Below are 20,590 nucleotides of genomic sequence, written 5' to 3'. Positions count from 1 at the left end.
ATGTCAAGTCAACTCTGGGGATAAAAGACAACAGATTTTTTTTTTATCTCATCATTAATTCAAGAATCGTTTTTACAGTATCTACTTTGTGCTTGGTACTGAGCTAAGTGTGGATGACGGAGAGGTGGATAGGTCCCTGCCCTCAATGAGGTTACCGTGGTTCCAGGACGTGTATGCAAAAGGAGCATCGCACATAATAAATGATGGTGTTCCAAGAGTCCCATGTGCCTCTCTCAAGGGGGCACAGAATGGGGAGTGTCACAAAAGGAAAACATAGAGTATAGCAGAGATAACACTGATTGGGGAATTCAGAACTGAGAAACAACTACGAGGCAAAATGGGTTTTATTTATTTAATTTTTGGCTGTGTTGGGTATTCGTTGCTGTGCGTGGGCTTTTCTTTAGATGCGGTTCGCGGGAGCTACTCTTTGTTGCCGTGCGCGGGCGCTACTCTTTGTTGCCGTGCGCGGGCTTCTCATTGCGGTGGCTTCTCTTGTTGCGGAGCACGGCCTCTAGGTGCGCGGGCTTCAGTAGTTGTGGCGCACGGGCTTAGTTGCTCCGCGGTATGTGGGATCTACCCGGACCAGGGCTCGAACCCGCGTTCCCTGCACTGGCAGGCGGATCCTTAACCACTGCGCCACCAGGGAAGCCCAAAAATGGGGTTTTAAAACAATATAGTCAAAGAAGTAAAACATAAGGTTTTGCTGTAAAGTGAAGAGAACACCAAAGCCGGGTTCTAGTCCTGCTACCGCCTCTGCTAGGCAGCCTTCATCTTCCTGGGCACGGCTCTGTCCTCTAGGAACCTACAAGCAGGAACCTTAAGAGGCTTCTAAGAACGGCCCCCACCACAACCTTCATCCATTTGTTCCAGGTGCTTCCAATAGGTGATCTCTCAGAGGGCCTGAGCCAGGAGTCAGCAGCAGGAAGGAAGGAAGCACACTGCCTCCCCAGGCTTCAGAGAGATTAGTTGTTGTGGGGCGAATTCCCGCTCAGTAGTGTTGTGGGTTTTGTTTTGTTTTGTTTATTGCTTTTGACGGGATCAGATGGTTCATTTCCAAAGAGAGGCAGAAAGAATTGTGTCCTATTTAAGAGCAAGGGTCTCGGATCTGCTTAAATTCTGGATTTGCCTCTTATCCCCTGGGTGACCTTCGGCAATTCATTCCACCTCTCTAAGCCTCGGTCTTTGTTACCTAAAATTTTGGGATAAAGATAGTACCTCACAGGGATGTGGTGGGGATTAAAGGATAATGTATACAAACCCCAGAGCACTGGGCCGGGCACACAGTCGTTGGTCAAAAAAAAAAAAAAAAAAAAAAAAGGAATCCGTTGATCCAACGAATGCTAGCTATTGTTATTAATAACATCGATGAAGAGAAGTGGACGCACAAACAGCAGTCCCCTCCCTCCCGAATCTCCGCCAGGCAGAAAGCCAGCGTCCTAGAACTTAAAGGGACTTTCGATGGGTGGGACCCCGGAGTCCCTGGCGAGGGCGGAGGCGGTGAGAGCTGGGGTGGGCAGCTGTCCCCGGCAACCAGAAGGTCCCAGGGACCCCACCCCCGGCAGGGCTGGTACCCGAGCCGAGAGCCTGCTCTCCGGCCCGTGGCGTCTCGAGGGGCCGGTTCTGAGGCGGGAGCGGGAGAGAGAGGGGAGGGGCGACCGGGGGAATGTCCCCGCCTCTTTCCCCGCTTCCATAAATCACCGCAGCCGCGGCGGCCGCCGGGCCGGGAAGTGTACGGAGTCGGAGCGCAGCGTGGTGGCACCAGACACCTCCCTTTCCCCCGTCGCTGGCTTTCTTTCAGTGTGCTTTTTTTTGTTTATTTGTTTTTGTTTTTTTAAACCTCCCCCTCTCCTGCCTCGCTCGGGTGGCTGCCCCAGCATAGCAGCCCGATCACCGCTCCTCCTCCGCGGGTGCAGCCGCCCGCCCTCGCCGCCGCCGCCGCCTCGCTCGGCCGGGACCCGCGGGAAGCGAAAGCTCGGCGGCTCCGCCTGTCAGCCCCGCGGCCACAAACCCGGTGCGGACGCCGCAGCTCTTCCAGCCGTCCGCCGCACCGCGGGGGCCGCGCCGGCGCCGGGGTCCCGCGGACGGCTGGGGCGGCCGCTTCCTCTCCCGCCGCGGCCACCGGGGCCCGGAGATGGTGGCCGCCCGCGCTCCCGCGCCGTAGCTGGGCGCCCCCTAAGTTCGGGAGCCGCCGCGGCGCTGAGAGGCGGCTGCAGAAGGGCGAGAAAGTTTTGCCGGGTGCGTGGAGCGGGCCCTGGGCGCACCTCCCGGAGCTCCCTCCCCGCTTCCCGGCGCCTGGAGCCCGTCGGCGGGGAGTGGGGGTAGGCGGCATGGCTCGCGAGCCGGAGGAAGAGGAGGCGGCGGAGGCGGCCGCCCTGGCCCGCGGGGGTCGGGGCTCGCTCGGCCGGGCTGGGGCGCGGCGGCCGCCCCTCTGGCTGCTCTGCCTGGCCGCGGGCTGGCTGCTGGGCGCCGGGGCCGACGCCGACTTCTCCATCCTGGACGAGGCGCAAGTGCTGGCGAGCCAGATGCGGAGGCTGGCGGCCGAGGAGCTGGGGGTCGTCACCATGCAGGTAAGGGCCCCCCCATCGCGCCCGCGAACTTGCCAGGCATCCCGCCTATCTCCTCCGCGCAGAGCCCGGTCCCATCCCCAGTACAGGTCCCCTTAAACGAGCACCGACCTCGCTGGCATGCACAGAGCCCCCTTTGCCCCGGACACCTCCGCCCTCCGCATGGACCCCCTGACTACACACCAACTCCTCTTCCAAGCACTCGGGTCCCCTTTCTCCTCTGCAGAAGCCCCTGCCCTTTGCACAGACCCATTTTCCCTGCCCCCCGGCACAGTTCCATTATCTCGGCAAGGATTCTCAGGTTCCCTCGCACCTCCTTTCCTAATTTGCACGCATTTCCCTGCAGTCTTTTTTACCCCTCCACCCCTGCAAACTCCCCTTCCCACTTTGTGTACCCATCCCAGGACAGCCGGTCCCGCCTGGCCCGGATGATTTTCCGAGACCCCCAGTGTACCCCCTTGATCACCTCTTCGGGTCCCCCAGACCTAGGCGCTGCAGTGGGCACCGGGAGGGGAGGCATCGCTGCGTGCGCAGCAGCTCCGGGGCCACCTGGGGTCCCGGCTGAGAGCGGCCGAGAGAGTGAACTCCGCGCTCCCTTTCCCCGCCCGGGTGTATTGGGGGAGGGGCTGGCCTGGTAGACTCCGGGTAGATTCCCGACTCGTCCTGTGTGGTGGACTTTTTTTGTTGTTGCTTTCCGCTGTCGCTGTTGTCGGTTGCGCGCTGTCGGCTGTTTTTGTTTTGTGTATGCCTTTTGGGGAGGAAAAAGGGAGCATAGTGAATAAGGTTCCCATTTCTCTAAATTGTTTACCAGGTCCGTCCTCCCCAGGAGAGGAAGGGGGCTAAAGAAAGATTGCCCGAGGCTAGTAAGGAATCCTGAAGATGTTACTAATAACCAATAGTAGTAAAAAATTGCTAAACAGAAACCACCTGGAGATTCTATCGCGCCGTTATTTTAACCTCCTTGGCCCACTAGTTTAGGAGGAGAGGTTGAGATGACATTCCGAGTCTGAAACCTTTGCTATAACATTCTTCCGTAAAATAACCTCATCCTCTTCTTATGTCTTCTAACAATAATAACGGTGATGAATGTGGTCTTCGAAAGAGCGAAGTTTCCAGGAATGTGTTCTTGGAATAGGTTTCTGATTGCGATTCTACCGTGACAACCCTTCTACCTCCCGCCGGGAGAGGTGTTTTAAAGTCACTTGGGACTCAGGTTTCTGATGTCCTTTTTTTTTTTTTAAACTTCTCTCCCTAACCCTACGCCCCCTCCCCCCACGCCCCAGTCTCCTTCCAGGATGATACAGTTTTCCTAAAGCTAGTTCCACAGACCTTTACCGCTGTAGTGAAAGACTGTAGGGTTTTTTGTTTTGTTTTAGGAGTGAGGTGAGGCTGAGGAGTGGATGGTTTGCTTGAATGGCAATGCTGCGTTTATTTGCAGGCACCGGCCCTGAAGTGCAATAGAGTCCGATTTTTCTTCATGTGCATAATAGTAGACAAGCTTTTAAGATACGTCGTTTAACTTTTCTATGCAGATCTTTTAGGCTCAGATTAAGTTATAATTTTCTCCATATGCGTTTTCTGATTTCTGAGGATTGCTGACAGAGATCTTAGGAGTGAAGTGACCTTTAGAGGAAATGAACTAAAATGTTAGGGATAAACGAGGATTTCTTTTTCCACTGATGAATGTTTCAATTCAGAGGACAAATAATTGTCTTTTTGCATAGAGACCCTCTTTTAATAAAGGAAATTTAATACGTTGCAGTTTGGGACTGTGTTTGTAAGATTAGCAGGCATTTATCACCTTCATCCCATCACTAGGGCTGGACAAGGAACCTCAGGGTTTTTTTTCCCCCTTCACTATATAAGCTAAGGACTAGCTTTTTCTAAGATGCTGACAGCAGTTTTACTGTTTCTCACCCGATCCTTGACAAAAGGTGAAATCGGATCCCAACACATTGTCATTCAGGTAGGGATCCAAAGCAAATGTAGTTTTAAAAGGCTTCCCTGTTGAAAAGGAGACACTTTAGAAAAAAAGCTCTGATCAGTGGGGGGTTTGTGCCCAAATGGCCCTTTATCTCCTCCCAACTGGCCTCTTTCTAACACCTTTGCAACCTCATTGTGGAAACTGGCCTCCTGGGGACAGGGTTTTGTCTGGCAAAATGTGAAGTGGCTTCTCTCCTTTTTTGAAAGGAGCAGCACATACTGTATTTAAATTCTTCTTCTTGAGCTGTACATTGATCTGCCACTTGCCTCCTTCTGGGAAAATTGGGGAAAGGGTCTCTTTTCAATTTTGTTAGACTGTCAGCTTTTGGGGGGAGGGAACACTTGTAAAAATCTAAGGCAGGTTAGATTTTTTGCCCTTAGAACAAAGGTTTCGAGCCTCACATTTTCCTCCGTAAACCTCTGGGATTTTTTCAATGTGTCTGAAATTATATGGGTTTAGCTGCCTAAAGTGCAGATAATATAGTCCTTCCTTGTGACATGTTGGATTTTATAGCTGTGGAGCTAATCTGTTGCTCAGAGGCAGGTAGCCTCATTTGGGCATTAAGGTGAGCAGGGTCAAACTTCCATCTGTAGATACGAGGGGGTTGGGGAGAGATGATGTCTCTTTGCAGAAAAAGAATGTCCTCTCTTGATTAAGGGATTGACTCTTCACTTGACCTTGGCGTTTCCAGTACAGTGCAGACCTTTCAGGACAGCATCTTCTTTGACAAGAAACTCTCTGTAGGTCAGTTTATACATGAAAAGCCTATTTCCAGACTTCAGTTGCTGCTGCTGCAATTCTCCAAGGACCGTTTTTAATTTTGAGAAATTGCAAAGTAGCCTTCCAAGGAGGCCTGTTGCCGCCTCTGTCACAGGACAGGCACAAGGAGTAATTTTACAAAAACAAAACCCAGGCCTTCTTTCAGCACTGTTGTTTCCCATGGCATAGTTTTTGTGCTTGCTGATAGAGAAGACAGTTTGAAAAGCGATCTATCTTAAAGATTTTCTTGGAAAGGTTTTCTCATGGAGGCTGCCTGCTCATGTTTTTTTTTTTGTTGTGGTGGTGGTTCCTTTTTAGTAATGGACAAAATTAAAAAAACAAAAACTCTAAATGATCTGCACCAGCTAATTTTGCCAGTGCCCTGGGAAAGCTGCCACTGAATACTGCCCCCCTGGCAGCAGACCCCATACATCATGGGTAAAAGTCAAAAACCTAATCATCGTCTCCTCAGGGGTCTCGTGGAGTGAAGCCATCAACGTTGAGATCTAGGGAGCAGAGAGTGGCTGTGTCCAGGGAGGCTTGCCTCTGCTTTTTCATTCATGCAACAAGTTTTAATCGAAGAAAATCGTAGAGTGGAAAGAACTCCACATTGGATATTTGGAAACCTGGGTTCCAGCTCTGCCACTTGAGAAGTTGGGTGATCTTTGTCTGCAAACCTGGAAATGATGATTCTTCCTAGAGATCTGTTCTGTGGACCTAATGGCAATAGTGTGCGTGAAGGCACCTGCTGATGTGAAGTTGGGGCTGGGAAACGTTGATGGACGTGGTTGTTCTTAAATGGACAAATATTCCTTGGAAGCTGGCTGAGCACAGAGCATTATGCTAGCTGGGTGTTTGGGGGATTTACAGGGAGGTATCACAGCACAACCCCTTAAGGAGTTTGCAACGTGCAGGCGGAGGTAAGGTTGCACAGGTAAAACAGTTAAGCAACAATGCCTGCTTGTTAGAAGGCATATCGGGCTCTGGGAGCCATTTCACCAGGCACTTATAAGGCCCATTTGACATTATATGACAATACAGGCTTCCTAACAGCAAGGGCCTGGCACACGTCCAGGGTGCCCGCCTTGATGTTAGCTCTAACTCAGCTCTGCTGGGCTGGGCATAGTCACTGTGAACTTGGCAGACACACTAGCAGGTTGGTCGGACAGCTGCTATATGGGGCTTGGAAGAGGGGTGGGTGAGGAGGGTCCTTCCAGCAGGGACAGAAGAAATACCAGAAGCACAAACTTGAGCTTGAACTCAAATTGAAGAACGAGCAGCAGCCAGGACAGTCATGACTTCAGAAACTGAAGGGTGCTGTAGGGGTGAGGTGTTGACTGAAAATATAGAGCAGTGTTGTAAATAGTGGCTACAGCTGAAAGTGAAAGGGGAGGCCTTCTTTGTATGCCCTAGGACAGCATTACGTAAGTTCATTTTTCATATTGGCATACATTCAACAAACTTTTGGGGGAGGCTTCTATTCTGTGAGGGGCCTTGGGTTCAGCTAAGCTGGGGATACAAGGTAAATAAGGCCTGGTCCAGGCCCTGAAGTTCTCAACTGATGATGCAGACAGATACAAAAGGAGGTGGTATGATACGGGGGTTAAGGAGAGGCAGAGAGGTGTTAGAAAGCAGTGGGCTAGTGCCATGGTAGAGAGAGGAACAGGGCATTATGGGAGTACAGAGGAGGGCTGCCGAAGCCCATCTGGTGAGGTAACGGAAGTTGGCTACTCCTCCTTTGGCCTTTTAAATGAACTGTCCACACACAGAGGCCAGTCCTGCAAGCAGAAACAGCCTCAGACATTAAGGGTAACCAAATCAGCAGTTCACCAGACATTTCTAATGCCCTTTGGTCGTACTGGACAAGGTAGCTGTTATATCTTAAGCACCAGAAAAGGGGGGTGGCTGTGACTCTTGTACCTCTGCACATGGCCACACGTCTTATCTCATTTCTTTGGCCATCATGCCCGGAGTTCCTGTGGTTATTGGACATAACCATCTTTGTGGCTCTACTATAACTGCGTGCTGATTTGCAGTTATGTTTAGGCAAGGTTGGCATTTGCCCCTTAATCATGTCCATCATACCAGGAATGGCATGTTTTAGGATGATTTGAACGTGTACTTAGGCAATCGAGAATGTTTTAGGGCTGAAATAATCACCTGTATTTGCAGATAATGTTGTTTGAGCCTATGCCCCGTGCGCAGTATAAGCCCTAGTGGGAAAACTGTGGCCTTGTTTTCTTCTGAGATTGAATGTTTGGAGTAGAGGAAAATTGACCATTGGTGGATGACTTTGAGTTGAACTTGGTAAGAATGAGCGCAAGGAAAAGCATGTTGAATCCCTTCTGAGAGACTCTCACTGGTGTGCTTAGTACTTCCTCCCCTTCCTCTCCACTGATACCTGTCTTAGCTGGCATCCTCGCCTGTGCTTATGCTTTTCCTGCCAGTCGTACTTGAGCCTGGCGGGGTGTGGGGGAGGGGAAGGAGATGGTGTTACACTTTCTAACTTGGTGCTATTTCTGGTTGCTGCGTGAAGAGAGTTCCTTCCTTGAGCTTAAGTGGATGAGCAGACAGGAAACTTGCAGAACTCTGGAAGTTAGGTATTACGTGCAGTGGGATTTGCTTTGAATCTGCTTGAACCTGGTGTAAGAGTGTATTGGAAGTCAAAAACATATAAAGGGCGACAGTTTTGACTCAGCTAGTTATTAACTACGTCACTTCCGGCATGTTATTAAATCACCCTGAACTTGAGTGTCTTCGCGCTTCATTTGGTTAATGGAGGGAAGTATCTTTGAGCACAAAGTCTAACATAGGAACAGTCAGTAAACAGAAATAAATATGGGACAATCTATTTAGTGCCAGGGCACAGAACCTGGAAGCAACAAACATGCAACTCCAGAGCCTGAATGAAACCGAAATCTAAGCTACATGTGGTCAGTCCTCTGGCCCAGGGGTTACCAAAGTGTGGTGCACGGACCTCAGGGATGTGATGCAAAATCATCCTTTGTGGCTTGTGAGGAAAGTATTAGACCTGCTATTTATAGTTATTTATTTACTTTTAAGCTTTCTAAATGCAGAGACTTGAAAAAATATACAGAAGTAAAGAGAATAGCATAAGAATGCTCCTGTACCTCTCACCCAGCCTAAATAGCTATCAACTTGTGGTCACACTAGTTTCATATCTGCCTCTGCCTCCACATGCTCTTCCCCTCCCCCGCAGATTATTTTGAAGCAAATTCCAGGTATCACAGCATTTCATCCATAACATTTTTATTGCATCCTTATTTAATTTCATGTTTTATAATATGCATAATATATTGCTGCACTAGTGTATAGAATTTGCAATTCATAAATACAAATCTTTTGGAGGATATATACTTATAATTTTTTTTATAATGAAGTGCCTGAGCAAAATGATCACTGCGTCCCCTGGCCCTTTACAAATAGCTAGTACCTTTGCCCAGCAGCCTCCTTTGCCTTCCATATGTAATGCCCAAGTTTCTTTTGCATCTGACCCTCATTTTCATGCCTGGCTTTCCCCACGAGGCTGTGAGCTTCCATGTTTTCTTAGTGGCCAGCTTATAGTCTGAGCATATGTATTTGACTGATACGCCACAGGCCCCGTCTTCTTACTCCTACTTTGTCCCTCTTGCAGAGAAGGAAGGCAGGAGTGAGAAAGGAACAAGGCAAAATAAGCTGTGAGGGAGGAGGGGAGGTTGAGGAGGAAAAGCTGATTATATATGTAATGTATCTTCTGATGAGTCTGTCAGCAGATATTCCCTGGGTGCCTTGTTGCAGAATCAGAGGCTGGGAGAGTGCAGGGAAAGTATAGGATACCCAGTGCTTTCCCTCCAAGAGCTGTGTCTTACCAGAGAGGCTAAACCAACTTGAATAGGTCAAGGCAGTATAGAAAGAAATGCTAAAATATGGGATCAAGGTTACACGGGGAGGGGTGGGGGGGTTGCTAGCTCTGACGTTGCCAGGGGTCAGTTAGACAGAATGAGTAAGGCGGGCCAGGTGTAGGTCAGTAGGGAACGGTGTTGGCTGTTGTAAACAGGAGGTCACTGATGGGGGCTGAAAGGAGGCAGCTGCTACTCAGCTTCTCCGATTGCTGCCCAGTGGCAATGAGGGTCCCGTGTTGCCACGTGACTCACTTTTCAGGAGAAGCTGGGTATCTTGTTTTTAGATGAAATCCCTTGATTCTTAAAATGTTGGCAAACAATCCACATTTAAAAAACAAAATAAACAAACAAACAAAACATTGTGTGGGCCAAAGCAAACATGCCTGTAGGCTGCATCAGGCCAGAGGCCACCAGTTTGCGGTGTCTGGATTAGAATTATTCAGTGAGCTCCAGGAGACAAAATCAGTGCTTGTGTGTAAAGGTTATGGGGAAGCAAGTTTCTGTATGGTAGGAAGGACAACTTTCTGATAGAAGAGTTCTAAATTGGATTGCTTTAGGAGATGAGCTCCCTGTCATCCTAATTACTTAAGCAAATGGTCATCGAATGTTTATTTGGTGCCAGGCACTATGTTCGTTCTGAGGCAGCCATCGGTTAATTTCCAAGGCAGTGAACGGTATGAGAAAGGAGGTTCCGGATGCTTGGAGAAAGTATGTCAGAGATGTTAACCCATTTGCGGGGTGCAGAGGGATTCAGAGAGTGCCATTCGCAGAAGTCTCCTTTGTGATGATGCCTTCAAGAAGTGGAAAAACGGCCTTAAGATTTGGAGTTTAGAGAGCTGGAGGGAAGGAAGGGTGCAGGAAGAGGTCAGAGAAGTAGACAGAAGTCAGGTAGTGGGTCCTTGGATCCTTCATGTCCGTCAAGACACATGGCAGGTAACAGAGCACCCAGTTTATACCAGCTTAAACAAGGAAGTAAGTACTGCCTCATGCAATTGGACAGTCTAGGGGAGATCTTTGGGCAGGGCTAGATGAGGGCTCAGTGTGGCCGTACCCTCCTTCCCTCCATTCTCATAGGTTCTCCCCTTTGTTTCAACATGGCTGGCAGTAGCTTCTTAGTGTTTGAGTTGAGAACTAGCTGCTGCTTGTGCCTGAGTCTCTTGTCTTTGGAAGAGATGTGCTCTGGGCAGGGGTGGCGGGGCGTGGCGGGGGGGAGGAATAGGAACCTGGAGAAATGAGGAACTTGGTGCCTAGAAAGCTCAGCTGAAGTGATTTAGGATTCAGGCACCATTAGCAGCCACCACATCCCATGGCCTGCTCCGTACCTAGGTTCTGTCTCCCCCAGTACAGTTCCGGGAGGACCTGCTTTGCGGTCTCCCTGCTTCTGGCCTGCACACAGGCTGGCTGGCCTCTCACTGTGGTCCTGTGGCCTGCCCTGAGGGGCTGTACAAACTCAGCCTCAGCAGGCCTGCCCTGGGAATGCCTTTTCTCCCTGACCTGTCAGATCCACGGATCACCGGGTGCCATGAGAACTGGGAAGAACCAGAGAGAAAGCCAGATGGACCTCTCGCATTTTACAGATGAGAAACGGAGGCCCACTGGAGAGTGGCTCTCTGGAGCTTACACCAGTAGTACGTGTGGTAGACTTAGAACTCAGGTCTTCGTTTTAGGGTTCTTGCTTTTTGACCTTTTTCACAGTTCTACCCCATGGCAGCTCCATTTTCCTACAGAAGATTGCCTTAAATTGAAAGGAAACTTGACTTAAGAACCTTTCCATCCCTCTTTTGAAAAAAACTGGCTTATTTCTTTTATGGTTGAGAACTTAAAGCTGATAGTCTAATTTGACAGCAAACTGGGTTTTGTTTTGTCTGTTTGTTTGTTTTAAAGCTACTTAAATACCTAGAAGTCAGTGAGCCACTGAAGAAATACAAAAATTCTGAGACTTACCACAATGTTAGATATTTTTAGATATTTTTTAAAAGAACAAATTTAATTGGTCAATAGCTATTTATAATTGTGAACCTGTACCACCAAAGTAATTTTTAATTAAAAAGATAAAGCAGAAAAAGAAAACAGAACTTTAAGGGAGGAACAACTTTGGTTTTTTGGTATTTATATAAAAGCTACAGAAGGAAATTACACCTGTAATTTTCAGGCAGAGTGCTATTTTAGAATTGAATTTTGGGACTGCATATCTCTCCCCGGTTATTCGAAGTATGAAGTCCTTTCTTTTTGTGAAAATTGTAATAGTATCATTACTTTGGAGGGGTTGTTTGTTTGATTTGATAATGAAACAAAATAAATGTCATTTGAATGCCTCTTTACCTTGCCCACTTTGTTCTGAATTCAAAAGAAGTTTCCCTTACTTCAGATTTACATAGTCACATGATTTCTCAGTTAATTACAGTTAGAAAAGTTCCAACACCCAAATACCAGCCTGGGTCCACTGAAAAGTAGCTTCTGGTCCATATATCCCTGGAAATAGTGTCCTTTACTGTCATTGTAGTAGAGAAGCCAGTGGAGGGAATTCTTATCCATTGTACATGATAACCTCCTGGTTCTGTTCCAACCATAACAGTTATTTTAAAGGCTCGGTCAAAGCCCAAGACTCCAGCACTTTTTTTTTTTTCTGGATTCCCCTTGGATATTTTTTTTTAATTTTAATTTTTGCATCGAGTATTTGAAAAGATACTTCGAGGCCCTGGTGGAGGGGCAGTGAAAATCGGCAAGCCAGTGAGAATGAACCTGAATTTTTAATTAGGCTTTGAGTTGTTTCTGCAAAGTGTGGAGACATCATTAGTGATGTAAGTCTTGTTGCATTAGCAGAGACTGACATTTCACTTCAAACGGGGAGAGTGCAGCTGTCCTGTGCAGATAAAAGTTGCCAAGTGCAGAATAGCAAGGTGGATTGGTAGATAATTAGCTGTCCCACATTACTGCAGTGTGGAAGAAGCCCGCCAGTCATGGACAGGAAGGAGGAATTATTAGCGGGAGAAAATCCAAGTGTGTCATAAAGCACTTTGGAATCACTTCAGCTGTGGCAGAGCTGATAAGGAGTATGTTAAGGAAACAAGACAAACTGAGTCTAGTATATGATGGCCAGCTTTCTCTCTTTTTTTTTAAACAAATCTTAATTCAAAAGAGGAATAGCCAGAAATTAATGATCCATAAATACTCTGAAGTACAGATTCATCAGTCTGCCCTGACTCTGCATATAAAATAATTAACCAGCTTAAAATAGTCTTCATAGTTCCATGTCACTTGAAAATAAAGTAAGGATTCTAAATAGGAAAAAAAAAATCACAGGGAGACCATAAAGCCTTAACAATTACAGTTCTGTGTATAACCATGAAAAGATATTTGAAGAAGAAATTTTGAAGTCTGTCACCTCCCTGATATGTGTTACAGTATTTATAAGTGGTTTGAGGATATATTTATGTCCTTATGGGTGGTGCACGTTTTAAAAGTTTTGCTGTTATCTTCGCATTCATCTCTGGGAATGAGCAGTGTAGAAAGACCTGTTGGGTTTCTTATCAGACATTTGCTAATTCACATGAAACTTCATGGGATCTTTTTCTGTCCACTGGATTGCACCCTGGGCCCCTATCAGGATCCTGGACGCCGTGTCCTAATTCCACCCATGTTTCTTGATTGGCTTTCTCCAAAGCCTGTGCTTCTCCTGGCAGCCCAGGGACAGGAAGTGCTAAAGTACTCAAGGTGCTGCGTTCTGCTTGGATGGTGTCCTCTCTGAATGAGGGCTACGCTTGGCTGCTGTAGGAGAGCCAGATTTCTGCTTTTTGCTGCTTGTCTGCTGCCTCTCTTGGTTGTTCCTGCCCTGAGCAGTTTTGGAGAAAGCCTGGAGAACTGAGGTTTTTGGCAATCTTGGCTATTGGATCCAGAGCAGGTTTCACGGACCCTACGTGAACTGGGGATATTTGCCCCTTTTGTAGTCCTTGGCGGGGGACTAGACTGTGTGCTGACTTGTGAACCTTTTCATTTGTTATGGGTTGATATCCCAGAGTTAGTGTAAATTCAGATGACCAAGGAGGCCTGGAAATTTTTATTTGCATCCATGTGTAATCAGTTAACAAATGCGGGCAAGAGTTGGAAACAGTAAAGCTTTGTACGGATGAGGACTGTTAGAGTGTAAGCTCTCACAAGAAAGAGCCCAGATTTATTCATCTGTATAGTCCTGGTCTGTTAACACAGTCTCTGGCACATGGCGAGGACTTAAAAAAGGTCTGGACTACTGAAATTGTGCGGTCATCTTTAAACAGTAGATTTTGTAACTTTCTAATACTATTCTGAATTTAGCTTTTGCTACTGTTTGTTTCATTACCTAGTCTAGACTTAAGTGAAATGTCTTGAGCCTACACTTGCTACTAAAGATTTAACATGTTTCGGATGAGTGACAGTGTCTAGCAGAGTAAGCACATCAAGACTCTAAGTATTAGTTGGTTCTGATGTCTAATTTCTTCATGTTAGAGAAAGCTTAGGTATGTATATCGGGGCCACTTAGGAATATAAAAAATACAAAAATGTGTGTGTACTTGCAAATTGTGTTCTTAGAGCTACTTAATCCTAGAGGTTAAATTCATCAGTTAGTTCATTTAACGAATATGTATTGAGCACATACTATATGCCAGATACTGTGCTTGGATTTGAGTTCGTGGTTAACACGAGAGAGACAGGATCTCTACTCTTACAGAGTGTACCACCTACTAGGGGAAATAGACATTAAAGAAGTAATCATATAAATAAGCATAAGTGATACACTTTTTGAGTAATGTTATGAAGGAAACAAGGATTATTAGAAAGACACCAGGGAGATCTTTTAAAAATATGTCAGATATGTTGCTTCTCTGCTTAAATCTCTCTAAAGGCTCCCATCTGACTCAGAGTAAAATCCAAAATTACAGTGGTCTTCACAGCCAGTGTGATCTGGCCCCTTATATCTTTGTGGCCTTATTTTTTATCTCCCCTTCACCCACCCAGTTCCCGCCCCGCCCCAGTTCCCGACACAGTGTTCCTCTAATGCTCCAAGCACACACTTGCCCCAGAGCCTTTCCACTTGCTCTTCCTTTTGTCTGGGAAGAGCAAAAAAACTTTTCCTGCCCATCTTCTTTAAAACAGTATCCTCCCTTGCCTCTCCTTACTCTGCCACCTTACCCTATTCATTTTGTTTGTCAGGCCTCTTAAGTTCCCACAGGTAAGCTTTGTATTATTCACTTGTTTTCTTATGGAATGCTGCTTGGCATTTAGAATTACTCAACAAATACTGAACTGGATAAGGTGAGTGGGAGTGACAACTCTGGACTGGATGGCATGGGAAGGAATCAGAGGAGGTGATTCAAAGGAGGAGCCAATCAGAGGAGAGGTGGGAGTGGGGCTAGCAAACGAAGGGGGAGCCAGTCAGGGAGGGCAAGGGCTAGCATTGGAACAGAGGCAAGAGCCTGTGTAGAGGTCTTGAGGCCAAATTTTGGCATACTTAAAGAACTGAAAGATAGCCAGGTGGCTGACTTATTAGCCTGCCAGCAGAAAGATGATGCAAATGAGGAATTTGAACCTTATTTCTAATCAATGCAAGTGTAAATTTCCCTGTAACTCTTTTGATCATGCCTTTACTGATAAGGACCCATTCGAAAGGTGAAGATGCACGATGAAAGACCCTGGATCTGTAGCGGTCTGGAGGTTGGAAAATCTGTGGCAGGTCATTTGTTTCTCTCTTGCAACAGAGGGAAGGAGAGAGGGAGGGGGAGAGGGGGTGGGAGATTACTGCTTCATGAAAAATTTAAATGTGGCTTCATTCTTCTACACCTATAAATTAAAAAAAATACTCATACTTCCCATGTTATTCTTTATCTTGGAAGGGGGGGAAAAACAACTAGAGCAAACTCTGAATACAGCAATGAAGTCCTGCAGTAATGATTTTGATGTACTTTCCCCCCATTGTATTGCATTCATTCACATAGATAGATAGATAGATTTACACACAGTACAATGGACTGTTTTTTCTCCCCGCAGATAGCAATGATCACTTTTTAATGGGGCCTTTAAATTTTAGAACCAAATCTTTGTGAAGTGGGTCGAACATTTTTTTTCATTTTAATTTAAAAGTTGTAAAATGTACATAACATAAATTTTTTTTTTTTTCATAACATAAATTTTTTTATCTTCATCATTTTTAAGGGTGCAGCTGTGGCATTAAGTACATTCACCTTGTTGTGCAGCCATTACCACCATCTATGTCCAGAACTTTTTTGTCTTCCCCAACTGAAACTCTGTAGCCATTAAACAATAACTCCTCATTTCCCCCTCCCCCCAACCCCTGGCAACCACTATTTACTTTCTACCTCTGTGAATTTGACTACTTTAGGTACCTTGTATATGTGGAATCATACAATATTTGTCCTTTTGTGGCTTATTTCACTTACTATGTCTTCGGGGTTCATCCACGTTATGGCATGAATCAGAAGTTCCTTCCTTTTTACAAAACCATAATTCAAAAAGACACACGCACCCTTATGTTCATAGCAGCACTACTCACAATAGCCAAGAAATGGAAACAACCTCGATGTCCATCAACAGATGAATGGATAAAGAAGATGTGATACACATATACAATGGAATATTACTCAGCCATACAAGAGAATGAAATTATGCCATTTGCAGCAACATGGAGGGATCTAGAGATTATCATACCAAATGAAGTAAGTCAGAGAAAGACAAATATCTCATGATATCGCTTATGTGTGGAATCTAAAATACGACACAAATGAATTTATATACAAACAGACTCACAGACATAGAGAACAGACTTGTGGTTGCTAAAAGGGGCAGGTGTAAGGGAGGAATGGATTGGGAATTTGGGATTAGCAGATGTAAACTATTATATTTAGAATGCATAAAAAACAAGGTCCTACTGTATAGCACAGGAAACTATATTCAATATCTTGTGATATATATACATATATATTCATATATGTATATATACATATATATGAATATATATTCATATATACACATATATAACTGAATCACTTTGTACAGAAGAAATTGTAAATCAACTATACTTCGATAAAATAAAAATAAATTCCTTTTTTAAGGCTGAATAATATTCTGTTGTAAATATATATCATTATTTTGTTTGTCCATTTATCCATAGATGGTCCCTTGGGTTGCTTCCACCTTTTGGCTACTGTAAATAATGCTACTATGAACATGAGTGTATAGATACTTGTTTGAGTCACTGCTTTCAATTCTTTTGGGTATATACCCAGAAGTGGAATTGCTATATCATATGATAATTCTATGTTTAATTTTTGACAGAGAGTCATACTGTTTTCCATAGTGGCTGCACCATTTTACATACTTATCAGCAATTCACAAGAATTCTCATTTCTTCCCATTCTTGCCAACATTTGTTTTTGTTTACAGTAGCCACTCTAATGGGTGTGAAAATGTACTCTTTTTGGTGTAGAGTTCCATGAAATTTGGTAAATGCACATCATGGAACTCTCACCACAATCCAAATACAGAAGTTTCATCACACTTCAAAATTCTCTGTTGCTCGTTTTAGTCATTCCTTCCCTTCCCCCACTCCCCAACTTGCTTCACCTGAAAACCATCTCCATCTCTAATTTGCTTTTTCCAGAGTGTCATATAAATGGAGGCATTACAGTATGCATTTTGAGTCTGGCTTTTTAAATTTAGTATAATGCCTTTGAAATTCATCCATGTTATGTATATGAGTAGCTTATTCCTTTTTATTGCTGAGTAGAATTCCACTGTGTGGATGTACCACAGTTTGTCTATCCATTAACCAATTGAAAAACATTTGGATTTTTTGAGGCCATACATCTATAAATATTCTTAATGTAAACATTCCCATACAAGTTTTTGTTTGAACACAATTTTTCATATTTCTAGGGGTGGGATTACCATGTTAAGTGTATGTTAAACTTTGTTAGAAACTGCTAGTCTGTTTTCCAAAGGCGCTATCTCATGATGTATTCCCACTAGCAATGGATAAAAGTCCTGGTAGCTCCACAGCCTCACCAGAACTTGATTGGGTCAGTCATGTTAATGTTAGCCATGGTAAAATGTATGAAGTGGTATCTCATTGTGGTCTTAAAGAACATTTCCCTAATGAGTAATGGTGCTGAGCATTTTTTCATGTGCCTATTTGCTATTAGTATATCTTTTTTGGTGCAATATCAAAACCTTTGCCCACTTTTAAATTGAGTTGTTTCCTTTTTTTCATTATTTTTTTTAAAAAAATGATTTACTGATTTTTAAATTAAATTTGTAGATTTGTACAATGATTATTATCATCTAGTTTTATAACATTTTCATTACTCCTGAAAGTTCCTATGTGCCTGTTGTTGAGTTTTGAGAGGTACTTAGAAAAAATATTCAGATGTACTTTTAATTTCCTTATGAGTGCCAAATTCTACTACAAGTTGTTTTTTTTAATTTTTTTTTATGCAGCAGGTTCTTATTTAAATTATCTATATTATACATATTAGTGTATACATGTCAATCCCAATCTCCCAATTCATCACACCACCTCCACCACCCCCCGCCACTTTCCCCCCTTGGTGTCCATACGTTTGTTCTCTACATCTGTGTCTCTATTTCTGCCCTGCAAACTGGTTCATCTGTACCATTTTTCTAGGTTCCACATATATGTGTTAATATACGATATTTGTTTTTCTCTTTCTGACTTACTTCACTCTGTATGACAGTCTCTAAATCCATCCATGTCTCTACAAATGACCCAATTTCGTTCCTTTTTATGGCTGAGTAATATTCCATTGTATATATGTACCACATCTTTATCCATTCATCTGTCGATGGACACTTAGTGTTGGAAGATTTTTAATCACAGTTTCAATTTCATTGCTTGTGATTGGTCTGTTCATATTTTCTATTTCTTCCTGGTTTAGTCTTGGAAGGCTATACCTTTCTAAGGATATGTCCATTTCTTTCAGGTTGTCCATTTTATTGGCATAGAGTTGCTTTTAGTAGTCTCTTATGATTCTTTGTATTTCTGTGATGGCCATTGTAATTTCTCCTTTTTCATTTCTAATTTTATTGATTTTAGTCCTCTCCCTCTTTTTCTTGATGAGTCTGGCTAAAGGTTTATCAATTTTGTTTATCTTCTCAAAGAACCAGCTTTTAGTTTTATTGATCTTTGCTATTGTTTTCTTTGTTTCTATTTCATTTATTTCTGCTCTGATCTTTATGATTTCTTTCCTTCTACTAACTTTTGGTTTTGTTCTTCTTCTCTAGTTTCTTTAGGTGTAAGGTTAGATTGTTTAATTGAGATTTTTCTTGTTTCTTGAGGTAGGCTTGTATTGCTATAAACTTCCCTCTTAGAACTGCTTTTGCTGCATCCCATAGGTTTTGGATCGTCGTGTTTTTGTTGTCATTTGTCTCTAGGTATTTTTTGATTTCCTCTTTGATTTTTTCAGTAATCTCTTAGTTATTTAGTAACGTACTGTTTAGCCTCCATTTGTTTGTGTTTTTTACATTTTTTTCCCCCTGTAATTGGTTTCTAATCTCATAGCGTTGTGGTTGGAAAGATGCTTGATATGATTTCAGTTTTCTTAAATTTACTGAGGCTTGATTTGTGACCCAAGATGTGATCAATCCTGGAGAATGTTCTGTGTGCACTTGAGAAGAAAGTGTAATCTGCCGTATTTGGATTGAATGTCCTATAAATATCAATTCAATCTCTCTGGTCTATTGTGTCATTTAAAGCTTGTGTTTCCTTATTAATTTTCTGTCTGGATGATCTGTCCGTTGGTATAAGTGAGGTGTTAAAGTCCCCCACTATTATTGTGTTACTGTCGATCTCCTCTTTTATAGCTGTTAGCAGTTGCCTTATGTATTGATATAAGTTGCTTTTTTAAGTGCCATTGTTTTCACAAGAAATTTGCTTTCACAGCTTAAAGAATAATGGTGCCCAGGATTAGAAAGAATCAAGTATAATCTAGGATAGATAAAAATCTTTAAAAGAGAATTCAGGAATTTTCAGTTCTTGTTTTCAGCAAGAAATAAAGCATTATATAAGAGCTTTGGTTAATGTGTCCCGAGTAGAGTTGTAGATTTAATCAGTTAATCTTAGTAACTATTGACTGACCTCCTGTACACCTCAGCACTGTTCTAGGTGGTGATAACCAGAACTCAGTCCCTGCCTTTGGGAGGCTTGGCTTCTGGGAGAGTGAGATAAATATTCAAGCATGCAAAAATTAAATCAAAATGACACTAGACCCTGATCAGTTCTGTGAAGGAGTTAAATTAGGCTACTGTGCCATTTAAAGGAAGCCTCCTGGGGGAGCTGAGACTGAAATGGGCTTGGGGAGGTAGACCTGGGAGGAGCTGGAAGAAGGAGTAGGAAGCATAGGCCCTGAGAGTAGAATGGGTTGGTGTGTTTGAGAGGCTGAAAGGGGGCACTGAAGGAGGGTGGGAGTGGAGGAGGAGGAGAGAGGATAGTTACAGTGGGAACCAAAGAGTTTGGATTTTATTCTGGCTGAAATGGGAAGCCATTGGAGGATTTTAGGCAGAGAGTGACGTGGTCGTGATTGAATTTTGCTTTAGAAATATCCCTCTGGCTATTGGGTGCCTTGGTTGTATGTGGTGGGGATGGGGAAAGGAAGCAACGGAGGCAGGGAGACCATTAGAGTAATGAAGGTATGTGTTCTTCATGGACAGGTAGGTATTGCCACATTTACCTTTGTGATTTCATTTAAATATGATGAAACTGTGTTATTTAATGCTCTACATCAACAAAGGCCCACTGGACCAAGGCTGTGATTTGAAAGAAAGTAGGACAGCTGCCATAGAAGAACAATTCAAGAAAATAAGACTTTTCAATGTAGAATATATGAGACAGTGGTAATCTCTTTCCTATGTACAGATACTCTATCTGTACATAGGAAAGATACTCTTTCCTATGTACAGATACCAAGTGATTGATCATCAAAGGCGTTGAGATCTTAGCTTACCAGCTATGTAACTTTTGATAAGTCCTTTTTCCCTCTTCAGAGCCTCAGTTTTCTCACTTTATATATAGAAAAATAATACCTGCCTCCACCCTGGGCTGTTGTAAGCGTGGCCATGTGTGTATGTCATAGACCCCTCATTATCATCGTCTGTGGTTCTGTTCGGATGTTTTGAACTGCAAGTAACAACCCATCCCAACAGCCCATGAAACTGCCTTAAAGGATAAAGAGTTTGTTGGCTTAAGTAACTGAAAGATTTATATATAATGTGAACTTTCAGGCACTGTTTGATTAGAGGCAGGCTCCATTTGTCCACCCCCACCCCAATATCCCCCTGGCTCTATAACCCTCTAGGAGTTAGCTAACCTTCAGGCT

The 20,590-nt window shown here is 44.1% G+C and overlaps 1 protein-coding gene across 2 annotated transcripts in view; it reads left to right on the top strand.

Moving 5' to 3' along the window:
• Positions 1 to 1,707: 1,707 nt before the first annotated feature.
• Positions 1,708 to 20,590, top strand: part of CACHD1 (cache domain containing 1) — a 216,899-nt gene continuing 198,016 nt past the window's right edge. Inside the window, exon 1 of one of the 2 annotated variants that reach the window (XM_019919975.3) lies at positions 1,708 to 2,567. In XM_019919975.3, the coding sequence (XP_019775534.1) occupies positions 2,328 to 2,567 (240 nt within the window). In that variant the 5' untranslated portion in view covers positions 1,708 to 2,327. The remainder of the gene's footprint in view (positions 2,568 to 20,590) is intronic. The other variant, XM_033865492.2, reaches the window with a different exon arrangement.

This window comes from Tursiops truncatus, chromosome 1, assembly GCF_011762595.2.
Source record: "Tursiops truncatus isolate mTurTru1 chromosome 1, mTurTru1.mat.Y, whole genome shotgun sequence".
NCBI classification, from domain to species: domain Eukaryota; kingdom Metazoa; phylum Chordata; class Mammalia; order Artiodactyla; family Delphinidae; genus Tursiops; species Tursiops truncatus.
The sequence above is the reverse complement of the archived record's forward strand: the minus strand, read 5'-3'. Positions and strand labels throughout refer to the sequence as shown.